The sequence below is a fragment of the Bufo gargarizans genome, chromosome 9 (genome assembly GCF_014858855.1).
Source record: "Bufo gargarizans isolate SCDJY-AF-19 chromosome 9, ASM1485885v1, whole genome shotgun sequence".
Lineage (NCBI taxonomy): Eukaryota > Metazoa > Chordata > Amphibia > Anura > Bufonidae > Bufo > Bufo gargarizans.
In genome coordinates this window covers 8,172,940-8,199,865 of record NC_058088.1, presented here as the reverse complement: position 1 = coordinate 8,199,865, position 26,926 = coordinate 8,172,940, and the positions used below count along the sequence as shown (strand labels likewise).

Genomic DNA, 26,926 nt, shown 5'->3' with positions numbered 1-26,926 from the left:
ATTATTAACCCCACACTTACTAACGTGCAGTTGTAAGAATATATGTGAAATAGTACATGCATGGGAATCTTGTCCCACGGCAAGTGTACAGTTCCACTGTCGTGCCAATACAAGTAAGCATTACATAGTACCCATGGCTGTCCCTGTAATGCATGGATATGCTGGGTCCTCCAGAGACCTATGCTCTATGAATCCACTCTCTTCTCTGGTTAAATGATAAAGGACCAGAATGAATGGGAATCCCCATTTACTCAAAATAGCTCCATATTGTATTTTATAATAAAAGAATTTATCATTGTTTACAAGTCTGCTAGTTTGGGCCTATGGATCTTATGCACATCTATATTATGCCATGGTTACAGACTACAGTGGCCTTTGTGCCCTGGGAGTTGGCCTTCTGCCTTTAGTAAAGGGATGACACCGTGAGAACTCCTCACATTTGCCATTCTAGAAGGGTGAAGTTGGTCGAGGGTACCATTCTAAAATCCTGCAGTGACCAAGCAGAGATATTTGGGAGTCATAACATTTACCACAGCAAATATGTAAAGGGCCTTTGTACCCCTGCAAATAAAAAGTTTGGGTTTTGACACCTTAGAGAGACAAGACTGAGGAAGCCAGAAGAAAAGGAGACATTCTATTTAGCTACGGCCGTTATCCAGAGATATAGCTATAGCCAAATGTGATCAGACTACAGAAGAAAGAGCCACACCAGCGACCTTGAGTCTGGCAGCCTTCGAGAGGTGAATTTGAAGGACACTAGGTAGAGTCTGGGGCAGAAACCGAATGGAGACCCATCTTAGTTGTTAGACATCTAGTGAGATGAAGCTACAGAGTGGACCCAGACGGGTTGGAAGATGGGTGCTTGAAGTATAAGAGAGTAAGACACCTAAGCAAAAGCAAGCCCCGTATTTCATACAGTGGTATCTAGTGAAAACATACACTACCTGGCAAATATGCTGGGATTTGGATGTATAAAAAAAGTTGCCTGTCTCCAAGATAGCTAGGGTTCCCTCACATGAAAATTGCATGTACTCGTATCTGTGGCTCTGACCTAATTGTTGTCACCAGAAAACTACACAATACACATCATGTAAAGCTGCTTACTTATTATAGTTAAGATTGTGTTTCTCCTAAGTTCTTATGATCTTGACCCACCAGGAGCAATGCTAGCACCAAGGATATGTAATAGGGAAGGAAACCAACCATTCCTAAAGGTCTGTTTACATGGGGCATTGACTTGCTAAATGTTCGTTTGTACAAAGGTTGTTTCTGATTACTATTCATGTAAACTTGGCCCAAAATCAAATAACATTTTGTCAAGGTTTGCATCTTTTATGCAGTCATAAAAATCATAGCATATCCCCTTGTTTAAATAGGGGACTGTCCTGCCCCCACTTCACGTACCCCCGGGGTCTATGCGGAGCTCGACAGGCAGGTAAACACCTTCCTACTAGCCAATAAAAGAGACTGGCAAAACTGAGGAATAAATAAGAATATACACACCATTAGGCTACAGCATTACATAAAGTACAATTATGAATAATAGAGATGAGCAAAGTTTTGAAAAATTCTATTTGGTAACTTCACAAAGAAATTCGATTCATTCTGAATAAATTCATAACGCCAGGTAAACCCAGGCCGCTCTGCCTTAGGCTATGGCCACACAGAGTGGTTGTGCTGTTGGCGAGTTGTAGTAAAGAACCATGAGGCCAATTAACCTGAAGCTGCCTTTAATTGTAATAATGAAGACCCCACTGTATAGACAGTCTGCATTGTTAATGGTTGTGCCGTACCTTTAATGCATCTTTAAACAGGGCCTACTTCTCCAATGCCAGTGCTCTCCTGCCGTACAGGTGGGAGCCCTTCTTCTGCCATCTGCTTTGCTTCCTTTTCCACATCATCTAATATGGATGAGAATATGTTATCAGGAACATCCAGCTCCTCCTCTCCTTGCATCTCACTGACTTTTCTAGGACATGTAGACTTTGAAGAATGATTTGGAAGAAGTAAAGCTAGCATAAGATGAGGATGGTCATCATTAAGACCTGGCCCCTCTAAGGGGTGCAGACTGGGTGGTATTGGTTGGCACGCTGGCACTGGAATAATAAAGGCTTCCATTTTATTGGTACTGAATTACATATCTTAGTTTATGTCATGGATGGTGTTACAGAAAACTAGAAGACACAAATGAAGATCCGACTGACTTGATCCAAAACTAAGGAACAATAGGGTAAGCCCTGTAAGAGCCCTAGCTCTCTCCCTTACTGCTCAGCCTATGCAAAAATCTCAATGGTAGAAAATTGCATACCCTCGTTCCTCGACTGTATGACACCTGAACACCCTATAATAGTGAGGGGACACGACCACCGGCTCCCTAGACTAAATACGGAGGGAGTCAGGGTCACCTAGGATCAAGCCCACAGGCAAACAGAAATAAAGAAAACAGACTTATCTTGTGGATGCAGCAGTAACAGCTTCTAGCATCAGCACACTCCAGGAAGTTGTATAAACCGCAAAGTGATGCAGTATGGGACGGGATTTAAAGGGATGCAATCAGTGCAACTAGATGACAGCTGAGAGAGGGAAACGAGATGACAAAACAAAAGCAAAACAAAAGAACCTCAGGCAGGAGGTTCTGAAGAACGTCTGTCAGAGCTTCTCAGATGTCTGGCGGTGACAGTTTAAGGCTGATGTAGGAATAATTCTATATATGTCACGCTGGGTAGGATACAAGATACAATAGAAACACAGAAAATCAAGAAACAAGTGTCTAGACCAGAAGCTGAGGATAAAGGTCACCTCCTAGCAAATCCCTACCAACTCTCCCTGGACTTCTGTGCCTACGTTCAGACCCTGAAGGTGGGAATAAACGTGCCCCCATGCCTAAGACTGAAGAAACCCTAAGATCCCTAAGATAGTGGAAAAGGGGAAAAGAGACAGCCTGCTTCCTTAAGCAAGGAGGGAGCAGGTGTCTCCCTAACAGCCTAGACAGAACACAAGAGAGAAACAAAACCAACTTATCTGTAGCTGAGCAGAAACAGCAATTCCTTCCTTCCTTCCTCAGAGCAAGATAGAAGCTATAACTCACACAGGACACTGGGAAAGGGAGTAATTTAAACTCATACAAATGTGTGCACCTGGAAGGAGGCAGATACAGCTCAAATCCAAACCCAAAACAAAACAAACGACACATGTGCTGCTAGCCTGGCAGACCTCCGCACATAACCTGAGCAGGGCATGACAATATAGTTATAATAAATCAATAGATAAATAGATAAAACACAGAATAAGTCTCCCTGTACTCTCCCTGCAGTGTCCCTGCACTCTCCCTGTAGTCTCCCCACCGTCTCCATGCACTCTTCCTGCTCCCTCCCTCTCCAATATTCTTCTATTCATTATTTCCAGGAACACTGTCCCTAGTGCATGAGCGCTTGCCACGTATCTCCCTACAATCAGCTCACAGGACAATGGCGGAGACTGCGCAGGATGAGGGTTTTATAGGGCTGTGACATCACAGGGGATGGCTATTTGCGTATTGGCTGGCTGCACAGCATTATGGGTGATCTTGCATTCCTAGATTTGTCTCCTCTATACTTAGTTTTATTTTGTAACAATTGAGGCCGCCATTTTAGGAAAACTTGATTCATTACACCATGAAGTGGTGTTTCGAATGCTTCACTTCACTCAACACTAATGAATAACATACAGTAGGCTAACATTTTCTAAGTAGAGGAACAGGAAAGCAGAGAAACGTGAAAGATAACATTCAAGTCGGTAAAATTGGGATTTCGTATTGCATTCGGTCCACAAATTGTTAGGACGTGATGTATTGTTAGGCTGTTGAAGTGGGTGACATTATCTGCTCAACTCTCTTTGTAGGATATAAAGGTAGGACAAGCATCAGTTTGCTGAGGAAGATGCGAGTCAATCAATCAAAAGTATGGTCTACTGTGCTAAAGTAGTATTTATGAGGTTAATTTTTTTTTTATATCGTGGCTCCACCAGTGCTCTACAATTGGTTCTTTTTATGACAATTTCGTTTTATTACCAGCTATATTTCCTGATTCTGTTATCTGAGGAGACTTCCAGCCTTGTCACACCAACTGCAAGCAAGTGTAAAGCGCAGCCATCGTGCAGAAATAGGAGATACGTCTACATCCTAAACTTAGAGGTATGGTATAGCCCACCATAGACATATACAATGTGTGAGATATTCGCTATCGACCCATGGTCTATATTACATTGGATAGATTGATAGAAGACAAGTAGTTTGCTCCCTGTAGTCCACATCACCATATAATCAGACCTTATAGGATACCATGTTTTACTTCAGTTCACATTTAGCTTGAAGAAAAAAGAAAGGAGGACGGATAATAATCTTGGGGATAGAACGAGAAAATCACACAAATCACAATTGTATTGCACAATAATTAGGGTGACCATAACTTGGTTTTCAAAAAGGGGACACTTGGGGCAGGGGGCGCCCGTTTGTAATAGTGCCCCCCCCCCCCCCCCCCCATCTTCTTTGAGAATCCTAGACATTTTTAGTAACTTATAAATCCTGGCCAAAACATTTTTTTAGGTCCCAGATAGAGGACATCTCCTGGAAAAAGAGGACGTATGGTCACCCTAATATTATTGTCTGTGTAGTTGGAGTTAAAATATGCATTCTTTGAATGTTAAAGGGGTTGTGTCACTTCAGCAAATTGCATCTATCATGTAGAGAAAGTGAATACAAGACACTTACTAATATATTGTGATTCTCCATATTGCCTCCTTTGCTGGCTGGATTAATTTTTCCATCTCATAATTCACTGCTCGTATCCAAGGGTTATGACCACCCTGCAATCCCACAGCGGTGGTCGAGCTTGCACACTATAGGAAAAAGTGCCGGTCTCTGTTTTAATCTAGAAGGAAAGTTGCCGTGTCAGTTCCTTCACAATACAATTCCAACTCAAGATAAACCTTCCTCGATAAAAGCAATCCTTTATTAACCCCTTTATGACCTGGAGTCTTTAATTTAATTTATTTCATTTTTTACTCCTAGACTTCCCAAAGCCATGACTTTTTTTTTTTCTCTATTTACGTAACTATAGGCTTGTTTTTTGAAGGACAAGTTGTACCTTCTAATGACATCATTTATGGTTGCATAAAATGTAGTGGAAGCAGGAAAAAAAATCCAAATGGAGTAGAAAAAAGATATATATAACAAGTCCACCACAGTTTTATGAGTTTTATTTTTACAGTGTTTGCAAGGCAGTAAAACTGACCTGTTGCTTTCATTCTCCGAGTTAAAACAATTACAACCATACCACGTATGCATAGTTTTTTTTGCTTTTCAATACAAAAAAAATAAAAAATTCTGGAAAAAAACTTGTTTTTTCTGAGCATCTGCAACTTTTTTATTTTTATGTGTACAGAGCTGTGATAGGGCTAATTTTTTGTGCAGGGTGATCTTGCGGATGCAGCTTTCAATGATTACCATTTTGGGGTGTGTATGACTTTTTGATCACTTTTTATAAAAAAAATTTGTTGGCGATGAAACAACCATAAAAACAGAAAATTCGCTATTTTGACTTTTTTCTGTTTTGCCGTTTACTGTATGGGATAAATATTTTTATAATTTAATAGTGCGGGAATTATTGTACTCAGCAATACCCATGATGTTATTTTTTAAAATTGTTTATGTACTTTAATTTTGGGGAAAGGGGAATGATTTTAAATTTGATATATTTTTTTATTTTGTTTAATATTTTTTTTTAAACTTTTTCCCCCTTTTGTTTTTACACTTTGTATAAAGCATACAGTGCAGAGCTGTGTGTGTATATAAAGCATACAGTGCAGAGCTGTGTGTATAAAGAATACAGTGCAGAGCTGTGTGTGTATAAAGAATACAGTGCAGAGCAATGTGTGTATAAAGCATACAGCGCAGAGCTATGTGTATAAAGCATACAGTGCAGAGCTGTGTGTATAAAGCATGCAATGCAGAGATGTGTGTATAAGCATACAGTGCAGAGCAGTGTGTGTATAAAGCATACAGCGCAGAGCTGTGTGTATAAAGCATATAGAACAGAGCTATGTGTATAAAGCATAAAGTGCAGAGATATGTGTGTATAAAGCATACAGCGCAGAGCTCTGTGTATAAAGCATGCAGTGCAGAGCTGTGTGTTACAAAGCATACAGTGCAGAGCTGTGTGTACAGGGCCGTTTCTAGGGGCGGGCGGGACGGGCGGCCGCCCGGGGCGCTATCAGAAGCAGGGGGCGCCCGTTGAGGTAAAAAAAAAAAAAAAAATGGGTTATGTGATAAAGGTTCGGGCGGTCGGCCGGCGGCGCCCCTCATGCTGAGCCTCCTGAAGCGGCCGGCTCAGTGCTGCGCAGCCTGCCTGCGCTGCAGACTGCTGAGTTGCTAATGTAGCGTGGCCGAGCTCTGTTCGGTCCGGCCCGGGGTACAGGAGCATTTGTTTCCTGTACCCGGCCGGACTGAAAGGAAGTGCACACTAAGTGAGCACTTCCTGTCAGCCGAGTACAGGAAACAAAAGCTCCTGTACCCCGGGCCGGACCGAACAGAGCTCGGCCACGCTACATTAGAAGAGGTGACATTGACAAGGGGGACGAAATGAGAGTGACAAGGGGGAGGGGGGGGGGCGAGTACAATCAGAGTGACAAGGGGGGGGGTACAATCAGAGTGACAAGGGGGGGGTACAATCAGAGTGACAAGGGGGGGCGAGTACAATCAGAGTGACAAGGGGGGGGGCGAGTACAATCAGAGTTGACAAGGGGGGGGAGTACAATCAGAGTGACAAGGGGGGGGGGGCGAGTACAATCAGAGTGACAAGGGGGGGGCGAGTACAATCAGAGTGACAAGGGGGGGGCGAGTACAATCAGAGTGACAAGGGGGGGGGGCGAGTACAATCAGAGTGACAAGGGGGGGAGTACAATCAGAGTGACAAGGGGGGGGATACAATGAGAGTGACAAGGGGGGGGGTGAGTACAATGAGAGTGACAAGGGGGGGGGGTGAGTACAATCAGAGTGACAAGGGGGGGGTGAGTACAATGAGAGTGACAAGGGGGTGGTGAGTACAATGAGAGTGACAAGGGGGGTGAGTACAATGAGAGTGACAAGGGGGGGGTGAGTACAATGAGAGTGACAAGGGGGGGGTGAGTACAATGAGAGTGACAAGGGGGGGTGAGTACAATGAGAGTGACAAGGGGGGGTGAGTACAATGAGAGTGACAAGGGGGGGGGGTGAGTACAATGAGAGTGACAAGGGGGGGGTGAGTACAATGAGAGTGACAAGGGAGGGGGGGAGAAGAGAGTGACAAGGGAGTCCGCAGAGCCAGACCAAGAGCCAGACTGCAGCCAGAGACCAGATCATCTAATTGTCCTGGTGGTAAGTAGACAATGCAATATGTGTATTATTTAATTGTTTAGTTATTAATACTACATTTTGCGGGCCGCACATTGCCGGCACTAAGAGAATATGCCTATTCTTGTCCGCTATTGGGGACAAGAATAGGACATGTACTATTTTTTTTTTCAGGATCGGAATTGCGGATCCGAGTCCGCAATTCCGGATCTAATAAGGGGGGGGGGGGCGTCAATTTTTATCTTGCCTAGGGCGGCAAAGATCCTTGCACCGGCCCTGGTCAGACTTACTGATGCCACGCGCCTGATCCTCCCACTAGGCGGCGCAGGCGCGTTACATACAGTGAGTGAGTGAGCGCCGCACTGCATGCCTGTTACCGCCCGCCCTGAGTCCCTGAGCAGTGCTGATGCCTGCTGTGAGGCGAGTGATGGTCTGGGGGGGCATTAATTACAATGGGGGGAATTAATTACAATGGGGGGGCCACTGTGGGGGATATGAAAATGGGGGCCACTGTCACTGTGGGGGACATTAAGTTTAATAAGGATCACTATGGACATTATTTAGAATGGATGCTGCTGTTGGTGTCATTACTCATTATAACTGTATAATGTCTGATAGGCCTAGTCCTGAGCTGAGTTATATTACCCTGCCCATGCCCTGTATAATAATGTACCCATCGCTGATACCCCTTAGTTATATTACCCCGCTGGAGTAATATAACTAAGGGGTATCAGGGTACATTATTATACAGGGCAGGGTAATATAACTCAGGACTAGGCCTATCAGACATTATACAGTTATAATGACATCCACAGCAGCCTCCATTCTAAATAATGTCCATAGTGATCCTTATTAAAAATAATGTCCCCCCACAGGCAGGCAGTGCGGGCGGCGGCGCTCACTCACTGTACCTCACGCACTGCGTGACGTACAGTGAGTGAGGTGAGCACCGCCGCCCGCACTGCCTGCCTGCCTGTTACCGCCCGCCCGGAGCAGTGCTGAGAAAGAAGCCTGCTGTGAGTGAGAGCCTGAGTCTATGGGACAGTGCGTCACTGTGACCGTCCGTGCAATGTGGTTCCACATTTTTTACAATGGGGAGACACTTATTTCATTGAGCAGTTGTGTGGGGGGGGGGGGGGGGAGTTTTTTTGACACTCGCCCTGAGAGAAATTTTACCTAGAAACTGCACTGTGTGTGTATAAAGCATACAGTGCAGAGCTATGTGTATAAAGCATAAAGTGCAGAGATATTTGTGTATAAAGCATACAGCGCAGAGCTCTGTGTATAAAGCATGCAGTGCAGAGCTGTGTGTTATAAAGCATACAGTGCAGAGCTGTGTGTATAAAGCATACAGTGCAGAGCTGTGTGTATAAAGCATAAAGTGCAGAGCTATGTGTGTATAAAGCATACAGTGCAGAGCTGTGTGTATAAAGCATAAAGTGCAGAGCTATGTGTGTATAAAGCATATAGAACAGAGGTATGTGTGTATAAAGCATACAGTGCAGAGCTGTGTGTATAAAGCATACAGTGCAGAGCAGTGTGTATAAAGCATATAGTGCAGAGCTGTGTGTATAAAGCATACAAGGGCAGAGCTATGTGTGCATTAGGACTCATGCACACAACAGTATTTTTTCACGGTCCGCAAAAACGGGGTCCGTAGGTCCGTGACCCGTGACCGTTTTTTCGTCCGTGGGTCTTCCTTGATTTTTGGAGGATCCACGGACATGAAAAAAAGTCGTTTTGGTGTCCGCCTGGCCGTGCGGAGCCAAATGGCTCCGTCCTGAATTACAATGCAAGTCAATGGGGACGGATCCGTTTGACGTTGACACAATATGGTGCTATTTCAAACGGATCCGTCCCCGTTGACTTTCAATGTAAAGTCTGGAGTCCCTTTATACCATCTGATCGGAGTTTCCTCCAATCCGATGGTATATTTTAACTTGAAGTGTCCCCATCACCATGGGAACGCCTCTATGTTAGAATATACTGTCGAATATGAGTTAGATCATGAAAACTAATTTCCGACAGTATATTCTAACACAGAGGCGTTCCCATGGTGATGGGGACGCTACTAGTTAGAATATACTACAAACTGTGTACATGACTGCCCCCTGCTGCCTGGCAGCACACGATCTCTTACAGGGGGCCGTGATCAGCACAATTAACCCCTCAGGTGCCGCACCTGAAGGGGTTAATTGTACTATCATATCCCCCTGTAAGAGATCAGGGCTGCCAGGCAGCAGGGGGCAGAGTGAGTGTAGTGCTAGTAGGAGTAATAGAGATATTTTGCAGCAGAAATTGAGATCCAGACCTTTGGTAAAGTTCAAACTCGTCTTTACTGAGGGTAACTTTCATCCAAGCAAGGTACAGCTTTAGTCTTAGGTCCCTGCAGGCTTTCAGCAATGGTTGGCAGGAATTTATCTTCTGCTCTATCAACCTGGAGCTTGCAGGAAAGGACGTCTGCTTGTTAGCTCTAAATATGTGGCAGGAATTTGGCTTCTACACTTTCTATCTTCTGCTTTACGGGGACTGACTAGCTGAGGAGGAATATGACTTCTCCTGGGTCTCACGGACTTTATTCACAGTTATCTTCTCAGGGTATGCTTTCTTCCTGGAACTGAAGGTTGTCTGCTGTTTTATCCAGCTGAGGCTGCAGGGCTCAGGCTGGGGATTTGATCAATGTCTCAGCCGAAACAAGATCCTGGCTTGGTTTCCTATATCAGGGACTCCTGAACTTTATCACAAAGCCTTCCCCAATAGGGGTGGCTGGCACACTGACTCTAACTTCCTTCTCCACCCAAGCTGCAGGATGTGGGCACAGCCCACTCTGCTCACAGAGGGGGAACTAGGCTGGAATGAACTATTCCAGCTTAGAAATACTAAACTGTAGCTAATTCCTTACTAACGCATTGCTGTCACCTGCTGGTGAACATGGAAAATTGCAACAATAAACATTTAACATGGTATATAATGCACAGTTATGAGTGACGTAATGCAAAATCACATCAGATGACAAGGTTAAGGCTCTTAAAAGATTGTAGCGGGGTAGAAGAGTTTAGTAACACAACTTTGGGGTGTTACACATAAAGTACAGAGCTATGTGTATAAAGCATACAGTGCAGAGCTGTGTGTATAAAGCATACAGTGCAGAGCTGTGTGTATACAGCATACAGTGCAGAGCTATGTGTATAAAGCATACAGTGCAGAGCTATGTGTATAAAGCATACAGTGCAAAGCTGTGTGTATAAAGCATACAGTGCAGAGCTGTGTGTATAAAGCATACAGTGCAGAGCTGTGTGTATAAAGCATACAGTGCAGAGGTGTGTGTATAAAGCATACAGTGCAGAGGTGTGTGTATAAAGCATACAGTGCAGAGCTGTGTGTATAAAGCATACAGTGCAGAGGTGTGTGTGTGTAAAGCAGACAGTGCAGAGCTGTGTGTGTATAAAGCATGCAGTGCAGAGCTGTGTGTGTAAAGCATACAGTGCAGAGCTGTGTGTATAAAGCATACAGTGCAGAGCTGTGTGTGTAAAGCATGCAGTGCAGAGCTGTGTGTGTAAAGCATACAGTGCAGAGCTGTGTGTGTAAAGCATACAGTGCAGAGCTGTGTGTGTAAAGCATACAGTGCAGAGCTGTGTGTATAAAGCATACAGTGCAGAGCTATGTGTGTATAAAGCATATAGAACAGAGCTATGTGTGTATAAAGCATAAAGTGCAGAGCTGTGTGTGTATAAAGCATATAGTTCAGAAAAGTGTTTGTGTATAAAGCATATAGTGCAGAGCTGTGTGTGTATAAAGCATACAGTGCAGAGGTGTGTGTATAAAGTATACAGTGCAGAGGTGTGTGTATAAAGTATACAGTGCAGAGCTGTATGTGTATAAAGCATACAGTGCAGAGCTATGTGTATAAAGCATACAGTGCAGAGCTATGTGTATAAAGCATTCAGCGCAGAGCTATGTGTACAAAGCATACAGTGCAGAGGTGTGTGTATAAAGCATACAGTGCAGAGCTATGTGTATAAAGCATAAAGTGCAGAGCTATGTGTATAAAGCATATAGTGCAGAGCTGTGTGTATAAAGCATACAGTGCAGAGCTGTGTGTATAAAGCATACAGTGCAGAGATGTGCTTATAAAGCATAAAGTGCAGAGCTGTGTGTATAAAGCATAAAGTGCAGAGCTATGTGTATAAAGCATAAAGTGCAGAGCTATGTGTATAAAGCATACAGTGCAGAGCTGTGTGTATAAAGCATATAGTTCAGAAAAGTGTTTGTGTATAAAGCACATAGTGCAGAGCTGTGTGTATGTGTATAAAGCATACAGTGCAGAGGTGTGTGTGTATAAAGCATACAGTGCAGAGCTATGTGTATAAAGCATAAAGTGCAGAGCTATGTGTATAAAGCATATAGTGCAGAGCTGTGTGTATAAAGCATACAGTGCAGAGCTGTGTGTATAAAGCATACAGTGCAGAGATGTGCTTATAAAGCATAAAGTGCAGAGCTGTGTGTATAAAGCATAAAGTGCAGAGCTATGTGTATAAAGCATAAAGTGCAGAGCTATGTGTATAAAGCATACAGTGCAGAGCTGTGTGTATAAAGCATATAGTTCAGAAAAGTGTTTGTGTATAAAGCACATAGTGCAGAGCTGTGTGTATGTGTATAAAGTATACAGTGCAGAGGTGTGTGTATAAAGTATACAGTGCAGAGGTGTGTGTATAAAGTATACAGTGCAGAGGTGTGTGTATAAAGTATACAGTGCAGAGCTATATGTGTATAAAGTATACAGTGCAGAGCTATATGTGTATATAGCATACAGTGCAGTGCTGTTATTTAAACCATACAGCACAAAGGTGTTCTTATAAAGTTTACAGTGCAGAGCTGTGTGCGTATAAAGCTTACAGTATAAAGGTGTGTGTATAAAGCATATAGTGCAGAGCTGTGTGTGTATAAAGCATACAGTGCAGAGCTATGTGTATATGTAACGCACCCTAGTGGCATTACAACTCCTACGCCCTGCTTCTATCTGTGAATGCTAAAATATTGTTATCTTATGCATTTATTTCCAGGTCCCTAGACACTGTGCATTTATAATAATGTTATGTAATTATTTATGTAATGTGCCTGGTTCACCAGCAGGTGGCAGTAACTATGGCACTCCCCTCCTTTCTTGGTCAGAAGTGGGCCAGTCCTGTTTGCTACCAGAAGGAGGTAGGGAGTTCTGGTGTGTTCTGGTTGAGACTCCATGTTGGAGCTGCCAGTAGTCTAACCTATTCCCTGGCATAATCCAGAGTCAGACTACAGAGGGAAGTTGCAGCATCTTGCAGAAGCAGAGATTCCATTTAAGTCTGTGAGTACAGCAGAGCCAAAGAGAAACCAATGTAGCAGAGTTGAGATTGTTTGCCTGCCAGAGTTAATGTTAATGCCTGATGGAACCAAGATAAAGTCTGTAAACCGTTATGCAAAAGTAATGTATCTATAAATTAAAATAAAATCTAAAAATTAAATAAATAAAAGAAATAAAAAAGTACAAAAAGTTTACCACCGTGTGACTTGGGCTCAATTCACAGCCCAGACTACACCAGCAACAACCTGGTGATAGATTAACATTGCGGAAAAGGTATATAGATGACTGTCTGATAACGTGGGAGGGTGAAGAACAAGGGTTAAAAGACTTCCTCAATGATATAACCCTGGACCCTAACTTTTCTGAGCGAGATTAGTTTATCAACTTCAAGAGATAAAAAAGATAAAGGGAGGAAAACTAGAAGGACTTTAGGTTCACTTTCTTTTACCCAGTTTAGTGCAATAATGGGGCCGTTAAAAATACTCGCTACGGAAAAATTGGTCAATTTAAAAAAATGACCCGACTTTGGGGGACATTATCCGTGACAAACCTGAACCTTTATTTCGAAAAAGCACCTAATTTGAGGGATACTTTGGTGCATAGCAATATCCCTATGAAGGTTGAAAAGAAAGAAGTCTTAGGTCTCTGCAGGCTTTCAGCAATGGTTGGCAGGAATTTATCTTCTGCTCTATCAACCTGGAGCTTGCAGGAAAGGACGTCTGCTTGTTAGCTCTAAACATGTGGCAGGAATTTGGCTTCTACACTTTCTATCTTCTGCTTTACGGGGACTGACTAGCTGAGGAGGAATATGACTTCTCCTGGGTCTCACGGACTTTATTCACAGTTATCTTCTCAGGGTATGCTTTCTTCCTGGAACTGGAGGTTGTCTGCTGTTGTATCCAGCTGAGGCTGCAGGGCTCAGGCTGGGGATTTGATCAATGTCTCAGCCGAAACAAGATCCTGGCTTGGTTTCCTATATCAGGGACTCCTGAACTTTATCACAAAGCCTTCCCCAATAGGGGTGGCTGGCACACTGACTCTAACTTCCTTCTCCACCCAAGCTGCAGGATGTGGGCACAGCCCACTCTGTTCACAGAGGGGGAACTAGTCTGGAATGAACTATTCCAGCTTAGAAATACTAAACTGTAGCTAATTCCTTACTAATGCATTGCTGTCACCTGATGGTGAACATAGAAAATTGCAACAATAAACATTTAACATGGTATATAAAGCACAGTTATGAGTGACGTAATGCAAAATCACATCAGATGACAAGGTTAGGGCTCTTAAAAGATTGTAGCGGGGTAGAAGAGTTTAGTAACACAACTTTGGGGTGTTACACATACAGTGCAGAGCAGTGTGTATAAAGCATACAGTGCAGAGCTATGTGTATAAAGCATACAGTGCAGAGCTATGTGTATAAAGCATACAGTGCAGAGGTGTGTGTATAAAGCATACAGTGCAGAGCTATGTGTATAAAGCATACAGCGCAGAGTTGTGCGTATAAAGCATAAGGTGCAGAGCTGTGTGTATAAAGCATATAGTGCAGAGCTATGTGTATAAAGCAAACAGTGCAGAGCTATGTGTGCATACAGCATACAGCGCAGAGTTGTGTGTATAAAGCATACAGTGCAGAGCTGTGTGTATAAAGCATACAGTGCAGAGCTGTGTGTATAAAGCATACAGTGCAGAGCTGTGTGTATAAAGCATACAGTGCAGAGCTATGGGTGTATAAAGCATACAGTGCAGAGCTATGTGTATAAAGCATACAGTGCAGAGCTGTGTGTATAAAGCAAACAGTGCAGAGCTGTGTGTGCATAAAGCATACAGTGCAGAGCTATGTGTATAAAGCATACAGTGCAGAGGTGTGTGTATAAAGCATACAGTGCAGAGCTGTGTGTATAAAGCATACAGTGCAGAGCTGTGTGTATAAAGCATACAGTGCAGAGCTATGTGTGTATAAAGCATATAGAACAGAGCTATGTGTGTATAAAGCATAAAGTGCAGAGCTGTGTGTGTATAAAGCATATAGTTCAGAAAAGTGTTTGTGTATAAAGCATATAGTGCAGAGCTGTGTGTGTATAAAGCATACAGTGCAGAGCTATGTATATAAAGCATACAGTGCAGAGCTGTGTGTATAAAGTATACAGTGCAGAGCTGTATGTGTATAAAGCATACAGTGCAGAGCTATGTGTATAAAGCATACAGTGCAGAGCTATGTGTATAAAGCATTCAGCGCAGAGCTATGTGTACAAAGCATACAGTGCAGAGGTGTGTGTATAAAGCATACAGTGCAGAGCTATGTGTATAAAGCATAAAGTGCAGAGCTATGTGTATAAAGCATATAGTGCAGAGCTGTGTGTATAAAGCATACAGTGCAGAGCTGTGTGTATAAAGCATACAGTGCAGAGCTATGTATATAAAGCATACAGTGCAGAGATGTGCTTATAAAGCATAAAGTGCAGAGCTGTGTGTATAAAGCATAAAGTGCAGAGCTATGTGTATAAAGCATAAAGTGCAGAGCTATGTGTATAAAGCATACAGTGCAGAGCTGTGTGTATAAAGCATACAGTGCAGAGCTGTGTGTATAAAGCATATAGTTCAGAAAAGTGTTTGTGTATAAAGCACATAGTGCAGAGCTGTGTGTATGTGTATAAAGTATACAGTGCAGAGGTGTGTGTATAAAGCATACAGTGCAGAGGTGTGTGTATAAAGCATACAGTGCAGAGCTATGTGTATAAAGCATACAGCGCAGAGTTGTGCGTATAAAGCATAAGGTGCAGAGCTGTGTGTGTATAAAGCATACAGTGCAGAGCTGTGTGTATAAAGCAAACAGTGCAGAGCTGTGTGTGCATAAAGCATACAGTGCAGAGGTGTGTGTATAAAGCATACAGTGCAGAGCTGTGTGTATAAAGCATACAGTGCAGAGCTATGTGTATAAAGCATAAAGTGGAGAGTTATGTGTGTATAAAGCATACAGTGCAGAGCTGTGTGTATAAAGCATACAGTGCAGAGGTGTGTGTATAAAGCATACAGTGCAGAGGTGTGTGTATAAAGCATACAGTGCAGAGCTATGTGTATAAAGCATAAAGTGGAGAGTTATGTGTGTATAAAGCATATAGTTCAGAAAAGTGTATGTGTATAAAGTATACAGTGCAGAGGTGTGTGTGTATATAGCATATAGTGCAGTGCTGTTATTTAAACCATACAGCACAAAGGTGTTCTTATAAAGTTTACAGTGCAGAGCTGTGTGTATAAAGCATTCAGTGCAGAGCTATGTGTATATGTAACGCACCCTAGTGGCATTACAACTCCTACGCCCTGCTTCTATCTGTGAATGCTAAAATACTGTTATCTTACGCATTTATTTCCAGGTTCCTAGACACTGTGCATTTATAATAATGTTATGTAATTATTTATGTAATGTGCCTGGTTCACCAGCAGGTGGCAGTAACTATGGCAGAGCTGCACTTAGAGAGAATAGAAGTCACCATTCCATTCTCCCCTCCTTTCTTGGTCAGAAGTGGGCCAGTCCTGTTTGCTACCAGAAGGAGGTAGGGAGTTCTGGTGTGTTCTGGTTGAGACTCCATGTTGGAGCTGCCAGTAGTCTAACCTATTCCCTGGCATAATCCAGAGTCAGACTACAGAGAGAAGTTGCAGCATCTTGCAGAAGCAGAGATTCCATTTAAGTCTGTGAGTACAGCAGAGCCAAAGAGAAACCAATGTAGCAGAGTTGAGATTGTTTGCCTGCCAGAGTTAATGTTAATGCCTGATGGAACCAAGATAAAGTCTGTAAACCGTTATGCAAAGTAATGTCTCTATAAATAAAAATAAAATATAAAAATTAAATAAATAAAAGAAATAAAAAAGTTCAAAAAGTTTACCACCGTGTGACTTGGGCTCAATTCACAGCCCAGACTACACCAGCAACAACCTGGTGATAGATTAACATTGTGGAAAAGGTATATAGATGACTGTCTGATAACGTGGGAGGGTGAAGAACAAGGGTTAAAAGACTTCCTCAATGATATAACCCTGGACCCTAACTTTTATGAGCGAGATTAGTTTATCAACTTTTTAGATCTTACAATATTTGTGCAGGGCAAAAAAATAAATAAAATAAACCTTTTTTAAGCTAACTGACATCAATGGGTACATTGACATAACTAGCTGCCACCCCAGCCCCTGGATAGCTAATATCCCGAAAGTACAAGTTATGCGCATTCATAGAAATTGTCCGGACAGAGAGGACTACAGGGAACAAAGTGGAACTATGATAGAACGGTTTGAAGAGAAAGGGTATAACAAGGACGCCTTAATAAAGATCAGGGATATTGTAGAAACAAGAGATAAAAAAGATATAGGGAGGAAAACTAGAAGGACTTTAGGTTCACTTTTTTTTTACCCAGTTTAGTGCAATCATGGGGCCGTTAAAAATACTCGCTACGGAAAAATTGGTCAATTTAAAAAAATGACCCGACTCTGGGGGACATTATCCGTGACAAATCTGAACTTCTATTTCGAAAAGCACCTAATTTGAGGGATACTTTGGTGCATAGCAATATCCCTTTGAAGGTTGAAAAGAAAGAAAAAAATCAATTTACATGGTGCGGTTTCTGCATCACTTGCAGGAACCGCACCATGGACGATAAAAAGAAAAAGAACATCCAAAAGATAAAATCCAAAAATGGTCAGATCTATGACATTAAGGGAGAAATTACTTGTGATCCTATAGGGGTAATATATCTTCTGAAATGTCCCTGTGGGTTAATATACATCGGGAGGACCATGCGCAAATTAAAAACAAGAATTCAAGAACATATTAACAACATTAAAAAAGGCCTCGAAACCCACAGTGTGTCCATGCATTTTAAATAATGCATGTCAAAAACCCGAAGGGATTGTGGTTTGCAGGGAAGTAGAATGGAATTTCAGAATGCGGTCTTTGCAACCGGATGGTCTGAACATCGACTTTGATCTGAAACCCTGCCTGGTAGAATAGCTGGGAGTAGCGGAGTTTAGTAGCGGTGAATGAATCAGAATGGGAATCCTCATTGGCTAATAAGAATCACGGGGTGGACTTTTTTAGGATTTGATCCAGGACGCATAAGTATAGCAAAACAATGTTAGGTAGTTAATTTGGTTATCTTGGATTGTGGGAATAGTAGGATTTCATAATGAATGAAGCTGTTGTATTGTATTGTTTTAAATTAAGAGATTATGTCTAAAGAATGTTATTATTTACATATTTTAAATGGAAGGGGGTAGGAGGAGTATGTTTTTTTTCTGTCATCCCAGACCCATATGAAAAGAACGCCCATATGTGGGTGTAACATTTGCTCCTTATGAAGCTATCGTGGCGAAACCTGGGTCGGGCGGTCTTGTAACTTTGGACAACTTTGATGCTTTGTTCAATGTCTACTGATTATATACTTTTATGAGTATAATAAAACCTAATTCTATACAGAAAATTGATGGACCTTCACTATGTGCCTTAACCTTTATATCCACAGAAGAGTTTGATGGAATCTCGATGTTTGGCAGCACTAGAAAACTGACGTATCCTATCCTTACTAATACTCAGAGAATATAGCCAAAGTGAGGCAGCGCGACTCCTTCGTTGAATTGACATTGTTTATGCAAAGTAAAGCTGCCATTGAACTTCATCACAAGGTCTGGACTAAAACATTTCTTCAAATCCCTCAATTGTTCATCCTATTTGTCTGCGTCAGAGCCAACCCCTAGGGTTTCAGCGTATCCAGGTAGGAGCACTGGGACACGTACAAAAAACATTACGGGACATTATAGGCCAACCTATATCACTCGGCCATTCCTACACCTAGGTACTAACACCATTTCTTAAAGGGACTCCGTCCCGTTGTTGCTTCATTGAAACTGGTGTCACAAAACATTCATCTCATCTTAAAGGGACCCCTTGCGGACCACTGTTGTTGCATATAAAGCATACAGTGCATAACTGTGTGTGTATATAAAGCATACAGTGCATAACTATGTGTGTATATAAAGCATACAGTGCAGAGTTATGTGTGTATAAAGCATACAGTGTAGAGGTGTGTAAAAAGCATACAGTGACAGCGACATATAGGGCTATGGGTAAACGGAGCATAGCCGGTGGGAACAAACAGCCAGTAACAACACACTGCATTGTCAGATTTTTTTTTTTTTTCTTAAAATGGTGCAAAAATTATCCGTTTTTGGTGGCAGATGCCTTCATCTGTCTTCTGACTTGTAAAATGGTGCCCTCACCAGCCATTCTGAGGGTTAACTTTAAGATCGGTGGTGGTCCACTTATTTGGAATGGGGCCCTGTACCCCCAAAATTAATAAAGTGGCAGGTTGAGCGTGCACACTGACACTTCCTTTGGATTCTTTGGGACTGTGGGAGATAGTGGAGTACAACATTTGGTTATTTCCAGCAAACCCATAGAGATGACTGCAGCGTCAGTGCTCAACCTGTCGCTCCATTTATTTTGGGAGTTCCCATGGTTGGTGAGGGTCCCAACAGTCATATTCTCATCAGCCTAAGAGTTAACCCTTATCCATTGGATAGGGAATGACTTTGTCTAACTGAATACCCCTTCAAGGCTTGGACAACTCATTTATACCATATTGTCACGCTTCGGTGTGGGACGGAAACCTGCACCGAACATAGGAGGGAAAGGGGTGAGGGGAAAAGGCCTGGAAACTAGAGAATGGAGCAGGTCACCTCCTAGAGAAACCCTAATCAGTCCTGACTGACTGCAAGTATGAACTGACCCCGAAGGTAGGTGAGTTCATACACTGGAACCTAAAGTACTAACTCACCCTGTAGGACCCTGGTACAAGAGACAACCTGTTCCTCCAAACGGTAGGATGAACAGGAGTCTCCCTCAGGCCTAAACACAAATGACAGGGAAAAAAGCAACACAAGTAAACCAACGCAATAAACAGAAGGGGAAGAAGACTTTAAATGGCTATGGAAGCACATGAACTCCACTGAGATCTAAACACCAACACGCCACAACAAGACTGAAGCTATTAACCGCACAGCATGGTGGGAGAAGCCACAATAAATAGGGAAGGAAAAATGACCACATAAGTAACACCTGAAGCAAGGGGTGTGGCCATTACCAGAAACAACACAGACACTAATAGGTCCACAAGGAGATAAAACCACGTGTTGCCAGTCACACTGATCTCCTGGCACCTGTCACGGGAAAGTCGGTGACACATATAGGGGATATATAACTTTGCATAGCAGTTCTATCACTCTCTTTTCATTATTTATGGGATTTTTTGGACAGTTGTCATGCATTCTTCTATATGTATATTTACGTAGATTATGATGTTTACATAAGATATATACTGAGTCTACTGATCAAAATAATTTAGCCACGAACATAAGTATAAGACCCTTAAAACTATACATTTTAATGTATCAATCTAAAACCTATTGCCCAAACTATGATTGGAAAAGGATGCCAATCAATAACCCTGGTATTACAAAAATAACACAAATCAAATAATGAAAACAAATGTATAAAGAGGAGCGGGCCGGGGTCCCGGGGGAGGGTAACAGACTGACTCTAGATGACCCTGTTGTACCCCTTAGCCCAGAGAAGAATCCTGATGGTGGAGAGTCTATGTCCTCGTTCCTAAACTAGATTACCCTAAATTACCCTAAAGGTGTATTGGGAGTAGACAACCCCCAAGACCCAGATGCATTTCCCCCAGCAAAGTGGGTTCCTCAGGGGGTCAGGATATAAGGTATAGTGGTAAACAATAAATAAATTGCGATAAGGTAAATCATATAAATAACAAATGATACAGTGAGGTGGCAAAGATAGACAGACAGAATAATAGATACTACTATCTGTCTCACTGTTAGAAGGTCAGCCGGAGTGATATTTACAGCCAAATACTTGACCTCCAAACTTTAGATGTGTGCCACCCCATGCAGATGCCTGATACTGTGGGCATTCTTCTATATGGCTCACTTACCAGTCTTTAATGGAAATAAATCCCATTGATCAATCGAGGACTTCGCGATCCAGCTTCCTTGCTCTCACGCCATTTCTTATCTTCATAGTTATACATTTAACTGCTTTTTATGCCTCTTTATAGAACTTGTTTGATGTAATCTTTGAATCTTTTTATGAGTCACTTTTTTCTTGACATAATATTTTTGCTATAAAAAATGCATACAGTTACATTCTATATTTTTACATTTCCTTTCCCTTTCTTCTATAGGCTTAGGATTTAAAGGGAATGTATCCTGTATTTATGGGGCTGTCTAACCCCCCCCCTCCCTCTTCACACACATGTCTGGACCTGTAAAGAGAAGCTTACTTACCTGCTTCCCACTTACCTGGCTCCCTGTTCCTTGTTTTCCTGGCCTGCAAAGCTCCACTGTGCTTCCTTAGCTGAAAACATGATGCAAAGGAAATTGGTCTCTGCCACGGCCAGTGATTGTCTACAGGTGATGTCAATCCAGATGTTTTCCTCGAGGGAGCCCAGCAAAGCATCACATGCGGCGAGGCAAAGAAGCGGTGAGCCAGTGTCGGGAAGCAGGTAAGTAAGCTTCCCCTTAGAGGTCCAGCCAAGTTGGGGGTTTGCAAAAAAAAATAAAAAATTCTTGAACAACCTTTTAAACGCCAACAACTTTGTTGCAGGAGGATCATGGTTCCCAGAATAGTCAGCAGTTGGTGGAGAACTATGAGAACAGCACTGACAGTCCTGGTCGTGATGTTTCCTTTCTATTTCTGGACAACTCCTTTGTTTTAGTTTTAATAATTAAATTCAAGTGTTTAATAATTTTAAATAATGTGTTTTTAACTTGTTTATAGTTATATACCGGTAGTTAGTTTAAAAAAGACACAAGTCTATCAAGTTCAACCGAAAATGTTATATCATTTATTTTTTATTTTTAAAAACTTTCCTTAAGGGTAACCATTTACACATTTTCTTCTTACATTTTCAGTGGAGATGAGCAAAGTATTCAAAAATTCGATTTGGCTGCTTCGCCCACTTTTTAAGATTAAAAAAAAAATTGCTTTGTGACGAAATATTTTGTCCCGAAGCACATTTCTTTGTAAGTAGTGGGTGCAATGACAGGGAGCTGCGATTTCGCCACTCCCCATCATTGTACCCCTCAGATGCTTTTTTCAAAGCTGATCCCGGCATCTGACAGTAATAGTGTAAAATTTTAAAAATATATAAATTAAGTCACACTTACCTCATTCATTTGCTCGCAATGGGCCAGCTCCACCATCTTGATTGAAGATAAAGTGTGAAATCTCATGCGGCCTGTGATGACGTCATCAAGTCAGCTGGCGTGGTGAACTCATACGTCACCGCGCACAGGATTTCATGCAAGATCTTCAATCAAGATGGCGGCTGGTCCTTTGTGAATGGAGGTAAGTATGTTTTTTTTTTTTTTTTTTACACTATTTAAGGGAAAATCAATTCGCTACCACGACGAGAAAGAGGAAATTCAGCTTATCTGCTATTCGAATTTTCCATGAAATTTTGATCAAAGTTCATGGACTTCAATTCGCTCAACAATAGTTTTCAGTATAGATAGTACAGCAGGGTGTGTGTGCGTTATGCCAGGTGCAATGAAAAGTCAGTAAAGTGTCCATCGTCTAATATAGCAATAAACAGTTAGGAGCAGCACATCAGTATCTCAATCTGGATTTTCAAAGTTGCAACAGCCAATCAAAGACTCCTGATCCTCAGGAGTCAATACGATAAAGTCCACAAAAAAAGCGATGGCAGCATCTCCAATCCAACAGGCTTTATTCACACGTGGTGCATAGAACAGTACAAAAGGTCCACAAACAGCAACGTTTCGGCTACATAGTAGCCTTTTTCAAGCTATTTTTGAAGTGTCAGGCAGGAGTATATAAATCACACTTAGACCCACCTCCCATATCAATCTACCAATAACGCAATATATTGCGTTATTGGTAGTGTCATACCAACGACGTTGTGTGCTCAGCCGACCCACATGACCTGCAGGGCCATAACAGCTAAGTCATGTACTTCAATCCGACCCACATTACCTATAGCCCCGATCACTTGACCTACTCACATCGGAGGCGTCATTGCTACCATACCGACTCACCTACTCATATATTATATTTCTCCGAATGCATCGGAGTCTAAAAATTTTAGTTTAATAGATCTTCTCGCTTGCTAGGAAACTATATACTTTCTAAGGGATGTGTCATAACATCACTGACAGAAATTTCTTTATATTCGCTGATTTATATCTCGCTTGATGGGGGAACCAGGTGCACTCCAGACTTCATCTATAAAATACAGATAAAAAACATATTCGAATCAAAACATTAAAAACACCTTCAAAAATCAGACCCCTATTGCACATATATGATTAATACATATAATTAAATACCACTCACATTGAACTCTATATTTAATCCATATGGCTGTAGAGCTTTCAAGGTAAAGATCCACTTTAATTCTAGCTTCTCTATCACCACCTCTCCTCAATACTTGAGTTATTGAGTGTCCATATTCCACAAAATGTTTTGCCACCGGTTTATCCATCATCTGTATTATACATGAAGTCTGGAGTGCACCTGCTTCCCCCATCAAGCGAGATAAAAATCAGCGAATATAATGAAATTTCTGTCCGTGATGTTGTGACAAATCCCTTAAAAAAGTATATAGTCTCCTAGCAAGCGGGAAGCTCCACTAACCTAGAATTTCTACACTCCGATGCATTCGGAGATATATAATATATGAATAGGTGGGTCGGTATAGTAACAATGATGCCTCCAATGTGAGTAGGGCAAGTGATCGGGGCTATAGGTCATGTGGGTTGCATTGAAGCACATGACTTAGCTGTTATGGCCCTGCAGGTCATGTGGGTCGGCTGAGCACATGACGTAATGACGTATGCCATGCAATTAAACAATATGATCAACAAACGCTTGCGCTAGCGTCTTAGCATTGGGTAACCCAGAAAAGGCAATGAAATGTGCCATTTTGCTAAAACGGTCCACTACCACCAGAATCACAGTCTTCCCCGAGGAACGAGGCAGGTCCGTAATGAAGTCCATGGACAGATGCATCCAAGGCTGAAACCGGATCCATTCTTAAGACAGTTATGGCTGTTTATAATGTCATGGATGAGATTTGCAGATAGTTGGAACTTATAAATAAACGAGCGACTGGCTTGATCCCAAACTAAGGAGCTTATAGGTGAGCCCAATAAAACCGTAAGAGCTCTCCCTGACTGCTATGCACATACAAGGGTCCCAATGGTAGACGATTGCATGCCCATGCACCTAAGCCTGTGTGACACCTGAAAACCCTATAATAGTGAGGGGACACGACCACCGGCTCCCTGCAATTAATACGGAGGGAGTCAGGGTCACCTAGAATCAAGCCAGCAAGCAAACAAAATAAAGTAAAGGACTTATCTGAGCAAACAGCAGACACAGCCTCCAGCAGTGAACACTTCATCCAGGAAGTAGTATAAACCGCAAAGTCAGGCAGTATGGGAGGGAATATAAAGTAAGACGATTATGTCTAAATAAGTGACACCTGGCAGAAGGAAAGGAGATGAGAAAGTGAAACCAAAACAAAGAACATCATACAAGAGGTAGAGAAGAACTTCTGCTAGACCTTCTCACAGAACTGGTGGTGACAGGTATCCAGTGAAAAACATACACTACCTGGCAAATATGCCACATTCGGATGGATAAAAAATGTTGCCTGTCTCCAAGATAGCTAGGGTTTCCGCACATGGAAATTCAATGTACTCGTATCTGTGGATAGACCATAAAGTACAAGATGTAATGCTCCTCTAACATATTATCCTCATTGGCATAAAAGTATTGAACTATGGGTCCAAATACTCATATAGATGCAGCAGAGTTAATAGTCACAGTCATAAAGCATTAACTAGCTGTGATAACTCACCAAGTGTGACTGTTAATTCTGCTACCTCAGTACATAAACCCAATGTTCTATTTGTTAATATTTAGATTCTAGTTGCACAGCTGGACATGCTATTTAACTAATTTTGCTAATTTTAGTTTATTTTATATGCCTGTTTGCATGAAACATGATTGAAATCTAACAATGTCACTTCTAATTTCTCATTACAGGAAAAAAGTGTATCTGCAATGGGCAATCAATATCCGATCTTCATATCTGTCTTCTTATTCATCATATTCCTTCTTTCATATAACTGGAAACACATTGACCATTATTTCAAATGTCAAAGATGTCCAGATACAACAATGATGCTAAATAAAGAGGTCCAAAATGTCACAAAAACCAGCCCACCAATCATTTCTTCACCAAAAGAAACTCTTCTCCTGCTTTGGAACTGGCCATGGGGGGCCCGTTTTCCATTAGATAAGTGTGAGACAGAGTATAGTATTAAGGGGTGTAAGCTATCTGCAGATAGAAGTTTGTATAGTGCAGCTGATGCAGTCATCATTCACCATGCAGATATTATGGGCAATAGAAATGCATTGCCCCAACAGCCAAGAAATCCTTATCAACGTTGGATATGGCTCAACTTGGAGCCACCACTAATTATCTCAAACCTAGACATGCTGGATAATTTGTTCAACTTGACAATGACGTTCCGTCGCGATTCAGATATTTATAATCCATACGGCCATATTGAATCATTAGAAGAACCTCAAAACTTCACTATTCCAGCAAAGTCTAAGTTGGTATCTTGGGTGGTGAGCAAATGGTACCCTGGTATACGTCGTATCGCTTATTATGAAGAGCTGAAAAAGCACATATCTGTTGATATTTATGGGGCCAGACATATGAAACTGAGCGGAGAGAAGTTTCAGTCAACGATTTCTCAGTACAAATTCTACTTGGCATTCGAGAATTCTGTCTATCCAGATTATATTACGGAAAAACTATGGATTAACGCTCTGGGTTCATGGACAGTTCCAGTTGTACTGGGTGCCTCTCGTGAAAACTATGAAAAGTATATACCTGGAGATGCCTTCATACATGTTGATGACTTTCCAACTGCAAAGGAACTAGCTGCCTACCTTCTTGAATTAGAAAAGAATGATGAGAAATATAGAAAGTATTTCAACTGGAGATCCCGACATAGGGTGAGCCCTTGGAAGGGGTGGCCATATTCTTACTGTAAAGCTTGTGAGACAATACAACAGGGTCCAAGATATCAGGCCATTCGTAGTGTGGCAAAGTGGTTTCTGTAAGATGGGCAACACTGCCTTATGGCCAATGCAGGACCTAGTGGGACAAGACATGACATAGAGATTCAAAGAACATCATTGATACCATTCCTGTAGTAGTTTTAAGGTGGGACCAGTGATGTAAATGCTGCTCAATAGTAATAGAAATATGGATGCTTTTAAGTTCTATTTAACAGCATATACAGTTGCAAGAAAAAGTATGTGAACCCTTTGGAATGATTTGGATTTCTGCGCAAATTGGTCATAAAATGTTATCTGATCTTCATCTAAGTCACAACAATAGACAATCACAGTCTGCTTAAACTAATAACACACAAAGAATTAAATGTTACCATGTTTTTACTGAACACACCATGTAAACATTCACAGTGTGGGTGAAAAAAGTATGTGAACCCCTAGGCTAATGACATCTCCAAGAGCTAATTGGAGTGAGGTGTCAGCCAACTGGAGTCCAATCAATGAAATAAAATTGGAGGTGTTGGTTACAGCTGCCCTGCCCTATAAAAAAAACACACACCAGTTCTGGGTTTGCTTTTCACAAGAAGCATTGCCTGATGTTAATGATGCCTCGCACAAAAAAACTCTCAGAAGACCTACGATTAAGAATTGTTAACTTGCATAAAGCTGGAAAGGGTTATAAAAGTATCCCCAAAAGCCTTGCTGTTCATCAGTCCACGGTAAGAAAAATTGTCTATAAATGGAGAAAGTTCAGCACTGCTGCTACTCTATCTAGGAGTGGCCATCCTGTAAAGATGACTGCAAGAGCACAGCGCAGACTGCGAAATAAGTTACAAAAGTCTCTGGCATATGCTAACATCCCTTTTAGCGAATCTATAATACATAAAACACTAAACAAGAATGGATTTCATGGGAGGATACCACAGAGGAAGCCACTTCTGTCCAAAAAAAAACATTGCTGCACGTTTACAGTTTGCACAAGAGCACCTGGATGTTCCACAGGAGTACTGGCAAAATATTATGTGGACAGATG

The 26,926-nt window shown here is 41.9% G+C and overlaps 1 protein-coding gene and 1 pseudogene across 2 annotated transcripts; both read left to right on the top strand.

The window, feature by feature from the left end:
* LOC122946089 overlaps positions 1-26,926 on the top strand; it is a 442,759-nt pseudogene that overhangs the window by 258,947 nt on the left and 156,886 nt on the right.
* LOC122946088 (3-galactosyl-N-acetylglucosaminide 4-alpha-L-fucosyltransferase FUT3-like) lies at positions 4,104-26,139 on the top strand. 2 transcript variants are annotated; one of them, XM_044305424.1, is made up of 3 exons: positions 4,104-4,171; positions 18,221-18,380; positions 24,847-26,139. In XM_044305424.1, exons 2-3 carry the CDS (start codon positions 18,345-18,347, stop codon positions 25,936-25,938), a joined length of 1,128 nt encoding a protein of 375 aa, XP_044161359.1. In that variant the 5' UTR covers positions 4,104-4,171; positions 18,221-18,344; the 3' UTR covers positions 25,939-26,139. The 2 variants fall into 2 exon arrangements, with proteins under 2 accessions (XP_044161359.1, XP_044161360.1); XM_044305425.1 differs by having other exon boundaries at positions 18,221-18,469.

Excerpts from the sequence above, each read along its gene's own strand:
- LOC122946088 (XM_044305424.1), top strand. The coding sequence starts at position 18,345 with ATGCAAAGTAAAGCTGCCATTGAACTTCATCACAAG. Across the intron at positions 18,381-24,846 it reads CCATTGAACTTCATCACAAG|GAAAAAAGTGTATCTGCAAT; the intron begins GTCTGGACTAAA and ends TTCTCATTACAG.